General features: G+C 40.2%; 1 protein-coding gene across 2 annotated transcripts in view; it reads left to right on the top strand.

The window, feature by feature from the left end:
• The window catches only part of snrka (SNF related kinase a), a 68233-nt gene that overhangs the window by 28003 nt on the left and 25236 nt on the right, over positions 1-14994 (top strand). For both annotated transcript variants that reach the window (XM_023278058.3, XM_023278057.3), the window contains exon 3: positions 8197-8338. In XM_023278058.3, coding sequence (XP_023133826.2) covers positions 8197-8338 — 142 coding nt within the window. The remainder of the gene's footprint in view (positions 1-8196; positions 8339-14994) is intronic.

Genomic DNA, 14994 nt, shown 5'->3' with positions numbered 1-14994 from the left:
GGTGCAACAAAGGAATGAGCAGTCAGTGAGGAATGGTGAGATAAGATGATGAAGAGAGCAAAAAGCAGTCCAGTGTAGAAGCATTAAACAAAAATCGACACTGTTCATTGTAGACATTGTGATGCCAGGTTACAATACAAGTCCAGTACAATGTCAGTGTTGTAGCACCTGAGAAATCCAGTCAAAAGGTTGGAGTGCATTGGTGTTAGCCAATAGAGGCTCTAAGTGATTTGTGTACAGAATTTATAATTTTGGCAGTTTCTTTTTTCCGGTAGAAAAGGATGTGATGTCTATGGGTGTAGTGGACTGTAAAGGATTCTTGAGTGACTGAACTACACTGAACCAGGCTATTATGTCCCCTCAAGAGGTACAGTTACTTGCCACATTAAAAGATGATGCAAAAAAAAAAAAAGAAAGACAAAGTGGCTATAATAACGTACTGTTGGACTGCATTAGCTGCACAGAGTTGCAACACGGTTATGGTCCACTACATCGATGAAGACTAGCCTTTGAAATCAGTGATCCTCTTAACCAAGGCCATATCAGTCAAACACAACAGCAGATAAGTGAAAAGCTGAATGAAGCTGTGGAGACTTTTGAGCTAGCTGCTGAAGTAAGTCTCTATCCTTGAGAACACAAAAAATATCATGACAACAAATTGTCCTACTTGTGCAAACTTGTATTTAGCTCCACACTTTTGGCACATGTTTTATTTGGCTATTAATGATGGATTTTCCAGCTATGTGCACCAGTTCACTGTTGCAGCTGGAAGCTGATGAGGCACTTCAATCATAACGCTGTTGCTACCAAAGCACTGGAGAGCAAGCAGCAACAAATGAAACTATCAGCTTACTGGCTGATACAGTCCTGTATAACTAGATGGAACTCGGGCTCCAAGTTTTGGAACTGAAGAATGAATATTGAGGATGTCGCTTCAGTTTTGGGAGCCCTCAGGTGTGCCACTACTAGGAAAAGTCCTCAGTCTCTAACACTTCCCCAATCACCTTAAATCTAATCAGTTCCCACCTGCTGAGAGAAAAGGTGACAGCAGCCAGTTTGTAGAATTTGAATCCAAAGTCCGAGCCTCGCAGGTTAAACAAATGAGGGTAATTACTGCACCAACTGCCATTGCATTGAGATGCATTTACCCTTGTAATTGTATACACAAGTTCAGTCCCCTGACTTGATGTCATCGCTCGTGTTATTTACTGCAGTAGACCCTTGTCACAAACAATTTGGATTTCTTATTTCCAAAAATGAGACGAGCATTCATTAAACATCTGTGTGCAAGCTCTTATGTTGCTGTGCTTCCAGAAAAGATTGCATGCCACCTTTGCCATACCACTATATTCTAAAACTAACAATTGTAGAAGGTGAAGTAAGTCAGCAATAATTTGCTCCTCTCGACTCTGATGCAGGAAGCCATAACTTAGTATACTGCTTCAAGGTACAGTACAGGCTTCAGGGTATTCGACCTGGTATGTGATTGCGTGTATTTCATGATGTAGCCTGGCTAAATAGTGTTCTCTGCAGCACGACCCCCTGAGGCAATAATTTACTGGTCTCATTCTCAGACAGCCCTGTTCTTTTTTGAATGGGGCTGTTTGAGGGAAATCATCCTGCTTTTGTGTTATGCAGACTTTTATCTGCTGCTGTAGTGGTTCTCAGTGATTGTGACAGATGAAGGCCTGAACACTGACAGGAGGGAGAGAGACCACCTAGAGAGTTGAATTGTCATACGGTCCAAAGCACACAAGGTCACACTAAGTTCCTCTGCTATGACCCATATCCTTTTTAGGTATTGATTTCTTTTTTATTGCCCCTGCTGGAGTTTGCTGCAGCCAGTCTTCCAAGCATCCTGTGCCCAGTAATACCAAAAAGACATAAAAAAGGCTGTTGAGAGAGGGGAAAATTGAAGTGTACTCTTCCCATTAGGATAAGTCTGCTTCCCTTCATGACATCTTTATTCCTACTTGGTGACATGTCTGGACTCAAGTTGGAGCAGCAGAAATATCAAGCGGTAGAAAAATCTAAATATATTTTTAGCAGCTTGGCAACAGCAACTTGTATTTCTAGGGTTCATATCTATCTCAGCTAGATCTGAAAACAAATGTTTAGTTTTCAGACATGTTTTTTTGATAAAACACTCTTTGAAACTACTTGTAGTCCTTAGGAAGGGCTGCACAGTGGCGTAGTGGTTAGCACTTTCGCCTTGCAGCGAGAAGGTCCCTGGTTCGCGTCCCGGCTTTCCCGGGATCTTTCTGCATGGAGTTTGCATGTTCTCCCTGTGCATGCGTGGGTTTTCTCCGGGTACTCCGGCTTCCTCCCACAGTCCAAAAATATGCTGAGGTTAATTGATTATTCTAAATTGCCCGTAGGTGTGAATGTGTGAGTGCTTGTTTGTCTTTGTATGTAGCCCTGCGACAGACTGGCGACCTGTCTAGGGTGTCCCCTGCCTTCGCCTGAGTCAGCTGGGATAGGCTCCAGCACCCCCCGCGACCCTAGTGAGGATTAAGCGGTGTATAGATAATGGATGGATGTAGTCCTTAGCATACCATCCTGTTCCTCAAATCAGTCTCATAGCACTGGCTCAAAGGTGCTATTCCACTGTTCAGGAGTCAGGCCAAATTTGCTACATCAGCATACTATGAGGTAGTAGTAGTTTGGAAAATGGGGTTTTTATTTAGTAATAAAAGCCCTAGACAACTATAGGGTGCAACTGTTTGTGAAAGACACTCAGCTTAATTTGTTCTGCCATTTTGCGGTCATTATTTGTGTTGTTGGAAATAATAAGCTCATATGGAAGATACTTGGTAGGGATTTGGTCAGAATATAGCTTGATTAAGTTCTCTTTTAAAACAGTTGTTATTTGGGGGTATATTTCTCCTTTTGGTTACTGTTGGCATTTGTTGCAGTGTAACGGTGTTGGTACCTTGCCTGACAGTGCTACCTTCTCTTCAGCTGTTGCCTTGATCTGGGAATACAACTATTTCTCTTTCACTACACTACTTCCAACAGCTTACGCATCCCATACTCAGCACAACTGTGATGCCTTTGCTGTTAATAAAACACATCTGTGAACACATCAAAATCTATATACCTCACTGTGTGAAAATCTTTAAAGTAGAGCCTGGATTCTACAAAACATGTTCAGATGATAGAATAGGAGGTCATAAAGGCAACATGAAATAGGGATGTAAGATATATTATTTATATGCTGAATACAAGCATAAACGTAGCAAATGGTCTTCTCTGATTTACAGAAAAAGTTAAAAATCTCATAGTTATGGTTAGTTAAAAAGTTCTATTGAGACAGTTGTGCACAAAATGTTTTTGAGCTGTTCAACAGGTGACAAATACTCGACCACTGAGTTAATCCACACCCCGGTCAGGTGTTGCTTTAAAGGACGCTGGTAAGATAGCGTGACCATCACACAGGCATTAAATGCAGCTTTACTCAAATGACAGAATGTCACATATGGAAAAAAGAAAATGAGAATAGGCATCTTGTAAGAAGTCATTTCACACAGCTTTGGATAGGTGTGCGTGATAACAGGATGCTGTTCCCCAAAATCTCCCACAATTTCAGAAATTCCTCCAGGAAGAGTGGGACAACATTCCACAAGCCAAGGCAGAGGACTTCATTAGTTTTATTCATTGCAGATGAGTAGCATTATGCAGTGCAAATGGTTGACACACTTGTTACTGACTTGTGATTTCAGGTCTATGACCCCACTCTTGATCAGACATACTTGGTTGTTTCATGACATCCATTCTGTTGCAATGGCATGTTTTAGAATAACAAACACTTGTAGCCATATGTAAAAATAGAAAATACAGAAGTTAATATAATATGACATTCTATGATTACAGTTTTGTTCTGTGAAGATGTATCTCCCATTTTATAATAATGGAACTGCTCTAGAAAATAGGTGAGGTTGCCCTTTAAGACAGTGCCCACAGTCTATGTTTAGCTGTCCAGCCGGAACATCTGCTGTCTGTAATTTACAAGGACTCAGGTGAAATGTCTACAAGCTGTAATGTGTCCTAGCTGAGACACACCTAGCTGCAGCCTTCCTCAGTGAGATAACAGAGGCGTAGCCTGATGATGGGTGTGTCAACACAATCACTAGACCTAATTGGCACATTGAACAGCAAGCTGATCCGCTGATGTCATACTGAGCTAACATTTCACAACATCCATGTTCTGTTAATATTTCAGCAGGTGAGGAGACGGTACAAGGTGAGGGAGAGCTGTTTTAGAGTTATCAAAGTACTCCAGATGTGGCAATGTCAATCCCAGTGATGTATTTTATACCACAGTACATCTGCCTCACCATTTTAGCTGAAAATTCCATTGGTGCTTGTAATACAGAAGTACACATTGTTGTTTTATCATCTTGTACTGAGGCAGCTTTTTAGTCCATTAACATGGCTGAAATAAAATGCTTGTTATGTTCTCTAATAGCCATTCCAAATTTGCACCAAGTCGTACCATTGCAGATACTTTGTAAATGGATTGAGAGACATGGTGACTGCGCTGATGCATTTTCATTAAAAAAAAAAAAGTCACTAGCAGCTTCTGCTCCCCTGTAACATCCCATTTGTTAAGGTTTAGCAGTGGCTCAGTGTTATTAATGCCTTTCACTTTTGCCTACTCTCATAACAAATGCCATCTGGAAGTCAGACAGAAAAGCAGGAATCATCGTCTAACCTGCCACATAGCCTGTGTTTTGCTTGTGGGGACTCTGCTGTCAGAGGGCAGGCTGTTACTGTGGACCACTGTCTGTTGCAGCTGCTGCTCTATGCATGCTGTGTCCACTGTTTATATTTCCTGGCTATGTCACTACCGCTGAGTGAACATGGGTAAATGAAATTGGTATAAAACATGCCTGAGGGATACTCTGTCCCGTACTGCACCATGCTTGATGTAGCAGAGACCTAGACCCTAGGGCTGACAGACAAGAGGAGAGGAGCAGAGCCGAGGATAGCTCTGCAAACATAGGCTACAGCAGTAGTGTCAGTAAGCCATGTTAGTGGAACAGGGGTGTGCCCTAAGATTAGATTTAATGGATGGTATTAAAATTTGTACTGAACAAAGCCTTAACATTCAATTACGTGAGCTGTTTCTTCAAATATGTGCACCTAAATGCACTTTGTCTGGCTTGTTTTGTTCCCTTTCTGTATGGTCACTCAGTTAGTTTAATTATTCACAGCACTGCCTAGCCTAAGGATAAGTTCCGCAGTGCTGATACTAACCCAACTAAATCAGCTCTGAAGATGGAGCCCCCCATTTTAGAATGTGTCACTGTTTGACCAGTGCTACAGGAGTTTTAGGATCTCTTTCTCACCGCAAAACAAAAATGACACAGTTAAATGTCGTTAAAATGAACACCACTCAGGCAGGCAAATGCACCTTTCAAAGCACAACAAAATATAAGAGAGGGTTGGATGCACAAATTGTTTTCGCAAAATTACAGTGTCTGAGATAGGATCATGGATTTGTAGCCCAGCTAACAAGGAGGGTAGTGTTTACCCACATAACATTTCAAATTGTGCATCAATCCAAATTATCCCAATGGGATAGCATTCTTGTAGTGTAACTCACTTGACACTTTTGGTCAACCTACTGTTTCTGCTGTGCATGTCACGTGGCTTTCTCCTCTCCCTCCGTGATCTGCGTGTTACTGTTTTCAAAATCCTGTTCACTACAGCCACAACAACAGTTTTGGCAGTAAGGCAGGGCTGTTTGGTTCTTTCAGTGAGTTAGCAATTTTAATGAAAGTGCTCCCTTTCTCGTGTGAAAGCGTTCCACCAAAACTATTACCCCATCACTGTTTTGCAGGGGCACCATTGCTGCATCCAGGGCTTTATACTGTTGGCGACGATTGGTTTGAAGAAGTGCAACCAAGCCGCAGTGTTTTTTAGCAGGATGGTAGTGAGGTACAACCAGACTGTTCTCCAGCATCGACAAAGTGCTGCGGTGATAGATCTGACTTTGCATGACAAGCAAACTTGTGTTTTTAGATCTTTGTGGCCATGAAACCTTTCCTTTGCAGACAAATGTCATGATATAGAGTAAAAAACGATAGAGCAAATAATGTTACTAATATTAGCTAAGTTAGCATGTGAAGCTAGCTTATGGAGAGGATGAGCCAGCACACAAGCTCCAGACAGTTCCAACTCTCCTGCTACCTGAACTCACAGCTATTAGTTCTATTAAACATAGCAGAACTAATGGTACTAATGCTCTTCTCCTTGATAATGCAGCTATGCTGTGAAGTTCATCATGTTAGAATGTACCAGACTTACCATCCCTCTCACTTCCACTGCCCTCTTTCCTCCATCTCTCCTCGACATTGTGCTGTTTGCAGGAGCATGAACACCCGCTGTTGTCGTTTGGCTGGAATAGTGTGTGGATCACTCCGAACCCCTTCGTTTGTTTGTTTCCTATTCACAGCACAAACGAAATCAAAGAGAACATATGGCAGACTGTGATGAGATATTCACTGAATTTGACAAAAAGTGTATTGGATTAGAATCACTCACTCCACCTTTAAGTGTTGAGGGCATCTGAACATTTGAGCTTAATTATAAAGTTACTTAAAAATCCTCATCATGATAATTAGTTCAGAGCTGCCAATATTTCAAACTATCGGCAGTTAGGTTTTTTTTCCCTCAATCCTGAATGAGTTGGCTGAGTGTCTCTGCTGAACAGGGGATCAGAGATGGAAATGGTACACATTAATTCACAAATCTTTGTGTGTGATTATATGAGTATGGTTTGACTCATAGTTGCACTGTTTGTACTTGACTATGTGTTCAGTGAACTTGCTTAAATACTTGCCTGTGTTTTGAGGTGTGTAGGAGAGGGAGAACACAGCATACTATATGATCAGAATGCGTTTACTGTCCCAACGGCTGGAGGCCGTTTGTCACCCTCCTGCTGTTGGTTCTGTTACCACTACTGGAGCAAAAGGTGTGTGTATACGTGTGCGTACGTGTGCATTTTACATAAACTCTGCATTGCCTATTGCTTCTTCATGTTGACACTTTACTTTCTGTGGGTGCAACTAGCAAGTGCAGATATGTACAGTTGAATAAGCACACATATATGCACAAAGGAATTGACTTGACATTCATTATACACACACACACACTTTTGCATGATAGTGTTGTACATGACAGCGTGTTTTGGGTTTCAGTGAAGTGGACATTTTATGCACAAAAACACACGCTGCTTCCTTTGTGCAAAGAGGGTGTACAGAAGTCTATATTTCACCTGTGAAGATGACAGGTTGGGTTAAAATGCTATGGAAGAGAGGCAATGGAAAGGAAGAAGACAAGAAAGAACAGATTGATTTACTGTAGCGCTCACTTTTCTCTCCATCACTGTTGTTTACCAGATTGTCTAGAGTACATCCCACTTCCTTTAATTGTCTCCTTGTTTCCGTTCAATAGGATCTTTCCGATCATAGTCATCCTTTCCTAAGACATAAGAAGAGCGAGATAACGAGGAAAAAACATAGAGACGCCTTCCCCACTTAAAGATCATTTTAAGTGATGTCAGCGGTGATAGATCAACTGTCATTGGATGTCTCCGCAGTATCTTTTATTGCCTTGGAGCTTCAATTTGAATAGATTATGATCTATGAGCATATAGTCACCAATATACTGTACAAATGTACCAGTTGAAAAAAACTCACACACAACAAATCCCTATTTACACTCTGAAAACATACAGAAGTATCTTTCACATGCTTCAGTTTTATTTCATACCTCCACTTTTCCAGTAGGCTGTTTAATTGATGCTTTAGCACCTTAAAATATGTGTGAACATGGAGAATGTGGGAAGGGAATCGGAAATGGAACATTTCCATCAGTAGCAAGGCCTTCCATATGTATTTGCAGCTTTTTATTATTATTATTCTTGTTGTAACCCAAGTCATGGTGACAGTGTTCACATTTTTTTTAAATATAACATATTAGTTGATCTTTCTTGGGAGAAAAGGAAAATATAACCCCCATCACAGGTTGTGTTTGGGCCTAGCACATGTGATTATTCCATTCCGACTGAATAGACTTGTTAGCAGTATTTGCAAATGTCTGGATCATGTTTGCTGTTATACACAAAAAGAAAAAAGCGACTTATATTTGGATTGAAATTGTGTATTTCTCTGTATTTCTCTGTCTCAGATATCTGGAGTCTTGGTGTGATCCTGTTCATGTTGGTATGCGGCCAACCACCTTTCCAGGAAGCTAATGACAGTGAGACCCTCACTATGATCATGGACTGTAAATACACTGTACCGGCACACGTCTCCAGCGCCTGCAAAGAGTAAGTCTCATGGTTACAGCATTCTTTTCCTTTTATCCCATCTGCATCTATTGTAAGTAGTTTTTTTTTGAGATGCTGTTGGAAATCAAGCTGAAAGAACATTGAGGTTTTGGTCACACTTTTACAATAAGACATCTCAACAAGCTGAGCTGTACTCAGTCTTGTTCTTTTTGGTTTCTAGAGTGCTTCCTCAATTGTTGCCAGGCCTGAATACTTTTCCTACATGTCCTGGAAAACTTGGACACATTGCCAGTCGGGAAATGAATGAAACAGTGCAGTGCCTTGAAAAATATTATGTTGCCCAGGAAAACACTTCTGACATTTTTTGCTTAGAGCAAGAGAGAGGAATGAAGTTACAATGAGAAAGGGGAGATTATAGTTGCTTACACATAAAAGCAGAGTCAAAAATGGTAGGTTCACAATGCTTTCTTCATCCACACAACATTAGAATAGGTATAAATCAAGAATAAGTTCATGGTTAAACTCTCGCCAGATTTGACAAGTCTTAGCTTCTGATCTAGGCCTGGTACACTGGGATCTAGATGAGGAAGAAGCTGTGAAATCAACTTTTTAGTGCTCCCACAATCAGGATTGAGATTTGACTAATATAAAACAGTTTCAAAGGAACAAGTTTAAGTATGAATGTAGTTTTTGTTTTATTTCAGTAGCAATGTTGTCGCATTATTGTGCGTATTTATGTGTAGATTTTCACAAAGAGTAACCTGGTAGAAGGATGACATCTCTATCTAAAATACCATGCCTAAAAGATTGAAAAAGTCTTAGAAATGTGCTGGAAAACTTTACAGGACCCTATTTGTTTACCCCTGTATCTGTCCCTATAAAAGTTATATTCCAGTTTTGCCATTCTGTCTGTCTGGCTTGTAGTTCACACAAGAGCCAGTCCCATTAAGCAGAAATGGTCTGCAGTCGGGGGTATTGACCTGTAACAAAACTGCTGCTAGCTTGCACCAGAGACCAGAGCACAGACCAGCCATATTGTACAGCGAGTGCCACACTTCCACCCTGTCTGTACCGTTTTGTGTATTATATGTCATAACACAATCAAGTTATCCACCTTCACCGAAAGTCACATATCATCTTCTCAAAGTTTGTTTCTAGGCATAAATGGGTCATAGCTCGTCATTTGTCACAAAAGCAAAACATGTAAATACTTTTCATACTTTTTGGCTGGATGGAAACCTTGACTCACCATATGGCAGCCTGCTGTTCTATTTAATGCTGCATCTAGTTTTAAGACTTTACAGTAATAATGTTACCATTAATGACCTTCTCTCATCAATTGTTTAACTGCATTACTAACTTACTTCACAAAACATAGTAGAATGAAATGACTGAGTTCATCCACAGCACAAAAATACAGCATATTTAGCCAGATAGGAACATCCTGCATTCATATCAGCTCATTATTATATTTTTGATTGACATAATATAAAAATATAAAACAAATGTCACAAATAACATAAAAATATACATCCATACAGTCAGTGTAGAAAATACGCTCCAACAAACTCTTGCCTTTGTAATTATTGCAAGAGTTTATTGCAAATACAAAATATACCCTACTCAGTAGCTAGATCTACTTTTGTGAAGCTCAGTGTAACTTTGTGATATGCAACGGTTCAAGGTGTCATAGTGGATTGTAGTGATCATACATTATCAGCCACCACATGTGCAACTTCATATGCAGTTCATATTCATGTAAATTAGAATATTGTAAGACAAGTCATCACAAGTTCATCAGCCTTTGTCTTTGTAATGCCTCAATATTTGGCATTGCTACAAATGTACAGTAAAAGACAAAAATATATCAGATATTTACAGTTTGCTGTCAACCATGGCAAAACTCTTTCTTCTGACCTGCAGTGTAAAATGGAAGGCACTGGAACCCAGCAGTAGCCTCACTGACTCATTCCAGGCCCTGCAGACCAATTTGCTCCAGTAGCTGGCAGAGATTAAAACCCTTACAGCGGTTTGAGCAGCCCAGCTGCTGAGCAGTACAGTCCAACTGCACACACAACACATGCTCCACCCTCATAATAAGTTAGACGGTGAGGCAAATAAATTAGCAGTTGCATAATTAACCATGTGTGTTTGTAGCTCATGCTCTTAGTTTTGTACTAATTAATTCTCTGAAGATACACTGGGGTGATTTTTGAAGCTGGACAGTCTTTTCAGCAACTGTGGCCAGGATTTTTATATATTTCTTTTAACTTGATCTAATTTGCTGTTCTCATTGACTCTTTTTTTGTATTCAGATTGACTGTATTGAAATCATTATTTCCTCAATATTTCTTGTGTCTCATGGCTCAGAAAAACTATTTCTGCACTGATTATAAAAGGCAGTTATGCTCATCCTTTTCTTTAAAATAGATCAGGTCTGACAAACTGTAAAAGCTGAAAATTACGTTTCAAAAAATGAAACGCCGTTCTAATTCTGATTAGACGACCATGTATTTTTGAATTGACGCAATGGCTAATGAGTGGGTTTCATGGACATGGCCGATGGCATCAGAGCCAATGTGCTCAACACGTTGTGAAGGCCAATTCTGTATTTCCACACTCTCAGAGCACATTAGAGTATTTTTAGACACAGGAAATAAACGCTTATCTTCTCTGAGTCGGAGGAGAGATCTGACTAGATTGAAGTGCTAAGCTGAAGCAGCTGTGAGCAATCTGATGGGCTTTGACTTCAGAGCAGAAGAGCTATTTGTCTCATGCTGAGTGTCAGGCTTATATTTTTACCACGTCACTCATTGAATTATCTGTCCATGTCACAAACATGGATTTCAAAACAGATTGTCCAGTGTCTTATCTTGCTGCAGTCTCAGTTTTGTGTTGCTACAAACAATTCTCTCAGTGTTGCCAGTTTGAGAAATGGTTGCGCAAAACCAAGGCATTATCAATCATTTAAAAAAAGGGTTGGGAAAACATATCGATCTATTAATATATAATATCACTTACTCTTGCAAATCATTATTAATACACTTGTCATGAATATATACACGCGTGTGGAACACGTGCATTCAAGTCTAACCCTACCTGTAGTATGTACACTACCAGTGAAAAGTTTGGACACACCTTGTCATTCAGTGCTTCTTATTTATTTGTATTATTTTCTACATTGTTGATTAATACTGAAGATTAACTCTTTTTAACATAATTCCATATGTAATCTTTTATAGTTATGATGTCTTCAGTATTAATCTACAATGTAGAAAATAATGAAATGAAAACCATTGAATGAGAAGGTGTGTCCAGACTGTTGACTGGTAGTGTATAGAAGCACATGCAAATGTGCTGTTTTGGATTGACCTTTATATATCAGATCTAATTACGTATTTTCTTGAGATGTGTGATTAAATGCACTTCCTTTGTCATAAAACATTTACAAAATATCGATCTGTTAATATATCATATCACTTACTCTTGCAAATCCTTATTAATACACTGGTGGCAAATATTAACATTTCATTTAAACATGCTGTCACTCTAAACTAATTTCCAAACCCAGTTTGACAGAGTCACTTCATGACAACTTTGGGAGACACTTTTGGAATGAATGAGGGTAAAGTGGACAAAAGTTAACGAACCAGCAGTGGAGAAGAAGATATTTACAGGAGGAAACTCACTGAGAGCAGATCAATTCACTGTGAAGTTTTCTTGGGACAAACAAATCTGCAATAAGCAAATCATGATCAATAGATTGTCCCAACAAATCTTCTGTTATTTCAAAAATGGTGCGAATGTTCATCTAATACACTGCAATGTTTTGCCTTTCTTCAGAACTGGGACACTTTTACTGTCTGATATGAGGCTGTATGAACTTTTCTTCCACCACGCAGCTGAGATCCATGTTAAATAGTTCCAAATATAAATAGATGACTTGCAGTCCTCAAATGTCTTAAGTATGGAATTTCAAAAGGGAAGTGCTGATGTGATAGACACACATCCCATATACACATGTGGACAAAATTGTTAGTACCCCTCAGTTAATGAAAGAAAAACCCACAATGGTCACAGAAATAATTTGAATCTGACAAAAGTAATAATGAATAAAAATTCTATGAAAATTATCCAATGAAAATCAGACATTGCTTTTGAACCGTGGTTTAACAGAATTATTTTAAAAAATAAACTCATGAAACAGGCCTGGACAAAAATGATGGTACCCCTAGAAAAGACTGAAAATAATGTGACCATAGGGACATGTTCAATCAAGGTGTGTTCTCTAATTAGCATCACAGGTGTCTACAAACTTGTAATCAGTCAGTCGACCTATTTATAGGGTTACAGTAGTCACTGTGCTGTTTGGTGACATGGTGTGTACCACACTAAACATGGACCAGAGGAAGCCAAGGAGAGAGTTGTCTCAGGAGATTAGAAAGAAAATTATAGACAAGCATGTTAAAGGTAAAGGCTATAAGACCATCTCCAAGCAGCTTGATGTTCCTGTGACTACAGTTGCACATATTATTCAGAAATTTAAGATCCATGGGACTGTAGCCGACCTGTACGTGGCTGCAGGAGGAACATTGATGACAAATGGAAGAGACGGATAATATGAATGGTAACAAAAGAGCCCAGAACAACCTCTAAACACATTAAAGGTGAACTCCAAGGTCAAGGTTCATCAGTGTCAGATCACACCATCTGTCGTTGTTTTGAGCCAAAGTGGACTTCATGGGAGACGACCAAGGAGGACACCATTGTTGAAAACAAATCATAAAAAAGCCAGACTGGAATTTGCCAAACTGCATGTTGACAAGCCACAAAGCTTCTGGGAGAATGTCCTATGGACAGACAAGACAAAACAAAACTGAAACTTTTTGGCACATCAGCTCTATGTTCACAGACGCAAAAATGAAGCATATGAAGAAAAGAACACTGTCCCTACTGTGGAACATGGAGGAGGTTCTGTTATGTTCTGGAGCTGCTTTGCTGCATCTGGTACAGGGTGTCTGGAATCTGTGCAGGTACAATGAAATCTCATGACTATCAAGGTGCTGCACAGTGGCGTAGTGGTTAGCACTTTCGCCTTGCAGCGAGAAGATCCCTGGTTCGCGTCCCGGCTTTCCCGGGATCTTTCTGCATGGAGTTTGCATGTTCTCCCTGTGCATGCGTGGGTTTTCTCCGGGTACTCCGGCTTCCTCCCACAGTCCCAAAATATGCTGAGGTTAATTGATTACTCTAAATTGCCCATAGGTGTGAATGTGTGAGTGATTGTTTGTCTATATATGTAGCCCTGCGACAGACTGGCGACCTGTCTAGGGTGTCCCCTGCCTTCGCCCGAGTCAGCTGGGATAGGCTCCAGCACCCCCCGCGACCCTAGTGAGGAATAAGCGGTGTATAGATAATGGATGGATGAATGGATGGACTATCAAGGTATTCTAGAGAGAAATGTGCTGCCCAGTGTCCGAAAGCTTGGTCTCAGTCGCAGATCATGGGTCTTGCAACAGGATAATGAGCCAAAACACACAACTAAAAACAGCCAACAATGGCTAAGAGGAAAACACTGGACTATTGTGAAGTGGCCTCTATGAGCCCTGATCTAAATCCTATTGAACATCTGTGGAAGGAGCTGAAACATGCCGTCTGGAGAAGGAACCTTCAAACCTGAGACAACTGAAGCAGTCTGCTCATGAGGAGTGGACCAGAATACCTGCTGAGAGGTGCAGAAGTCTCACTGACAGTTACAGAAATGGTTTGATTGCAGTGGTTGCCTCAAAAGGTTGTGCAACAAAATAGTAAGTTAAGGGTACCATCATTTTTGTTCAGGCCTGTTTCATGAGTTTATTTTTTAAAATAATTCTGTTGAACCACATTTCAAAAGCAATGTCTGATTTTCATTGGTTAATTTTCATAGAATTTTTATTTATTATTACTTTTGTCAGATAGAAAATATTTCTGTGACCATTGTGTGTTTTTCTTTCATTAACTGAGGGGTACCAACAATTTTGTCCACCTGTGTAGTTGTTTTATAGGTATGACTAAAAGCATTAGCCAATCAATAGACAGGTTTAAGTCAATAGCCGATAAAGGCTCCTTCTTATCTAGGATAAAATATCACTACCTGGATTACTTTTAGTCAGAGAGGATAAAAACTTCTAGTGGTAGTTTACTGATTAGAGAAGATGATGTTCAGTCATTGTGAAGTTGGAATAAATGAATTGTGTTTGCTGTATAGTTTCTAGCGTAGTAATTCCACCAAGAAATGTAGTTGGTGTAGGGCATCCAGCAAAAGTGAAAATAAATTGCATTGTTTAAATGCTTACACTGGTCAGGTACAACGAGTGACACTGATCGCGTCGTTAGAATACAGTGTTCTTCTGGTAAGCCTGGGTCCTTGGCTTTGATCTTGATGTCGCTTTGACATGTACCACTCACCTGAACATTGTTGCAAATCGAGCACCACCCCACATGGCAACAGCAACATCCTTTCCCAGCAGCGCACCCTGCCCCGCCACAAACACTGCTCCAAAACAGCTTGGAGAACATGATAAACAGCTTAAGGTGTTAATTCAACTTCCAGAACTCCCCAGATCCTAATTCAGTCGAACATTCATGAGATGCACTGGAATGACCCACAGGACCCAAAGGTTCTGCTGCCAATGTCCCGATGCCAGACACCTTCACAG

The sequence above is a fragment of the Amphiprion ocellaris genome, chromosome 9, assembly GCF_022539595.1.
Source record: "Amphiprion ocellaris isolate individual 3 ecotype Okinawa chromosome 9, ASM2253959v1, whole genome shotgun sequence".
Lineage (NCBI taxonomy): Eukaryota > Metazoa > Chordata > Actinopteri > Pomacentridae > Amphiprion > Amphiprion ocellaris.
The sequence above is the reverse complement of the archived record's forward strand: the minus strand, read 5'-3'. Positions and strand labels throughout refer to the sequence as shown.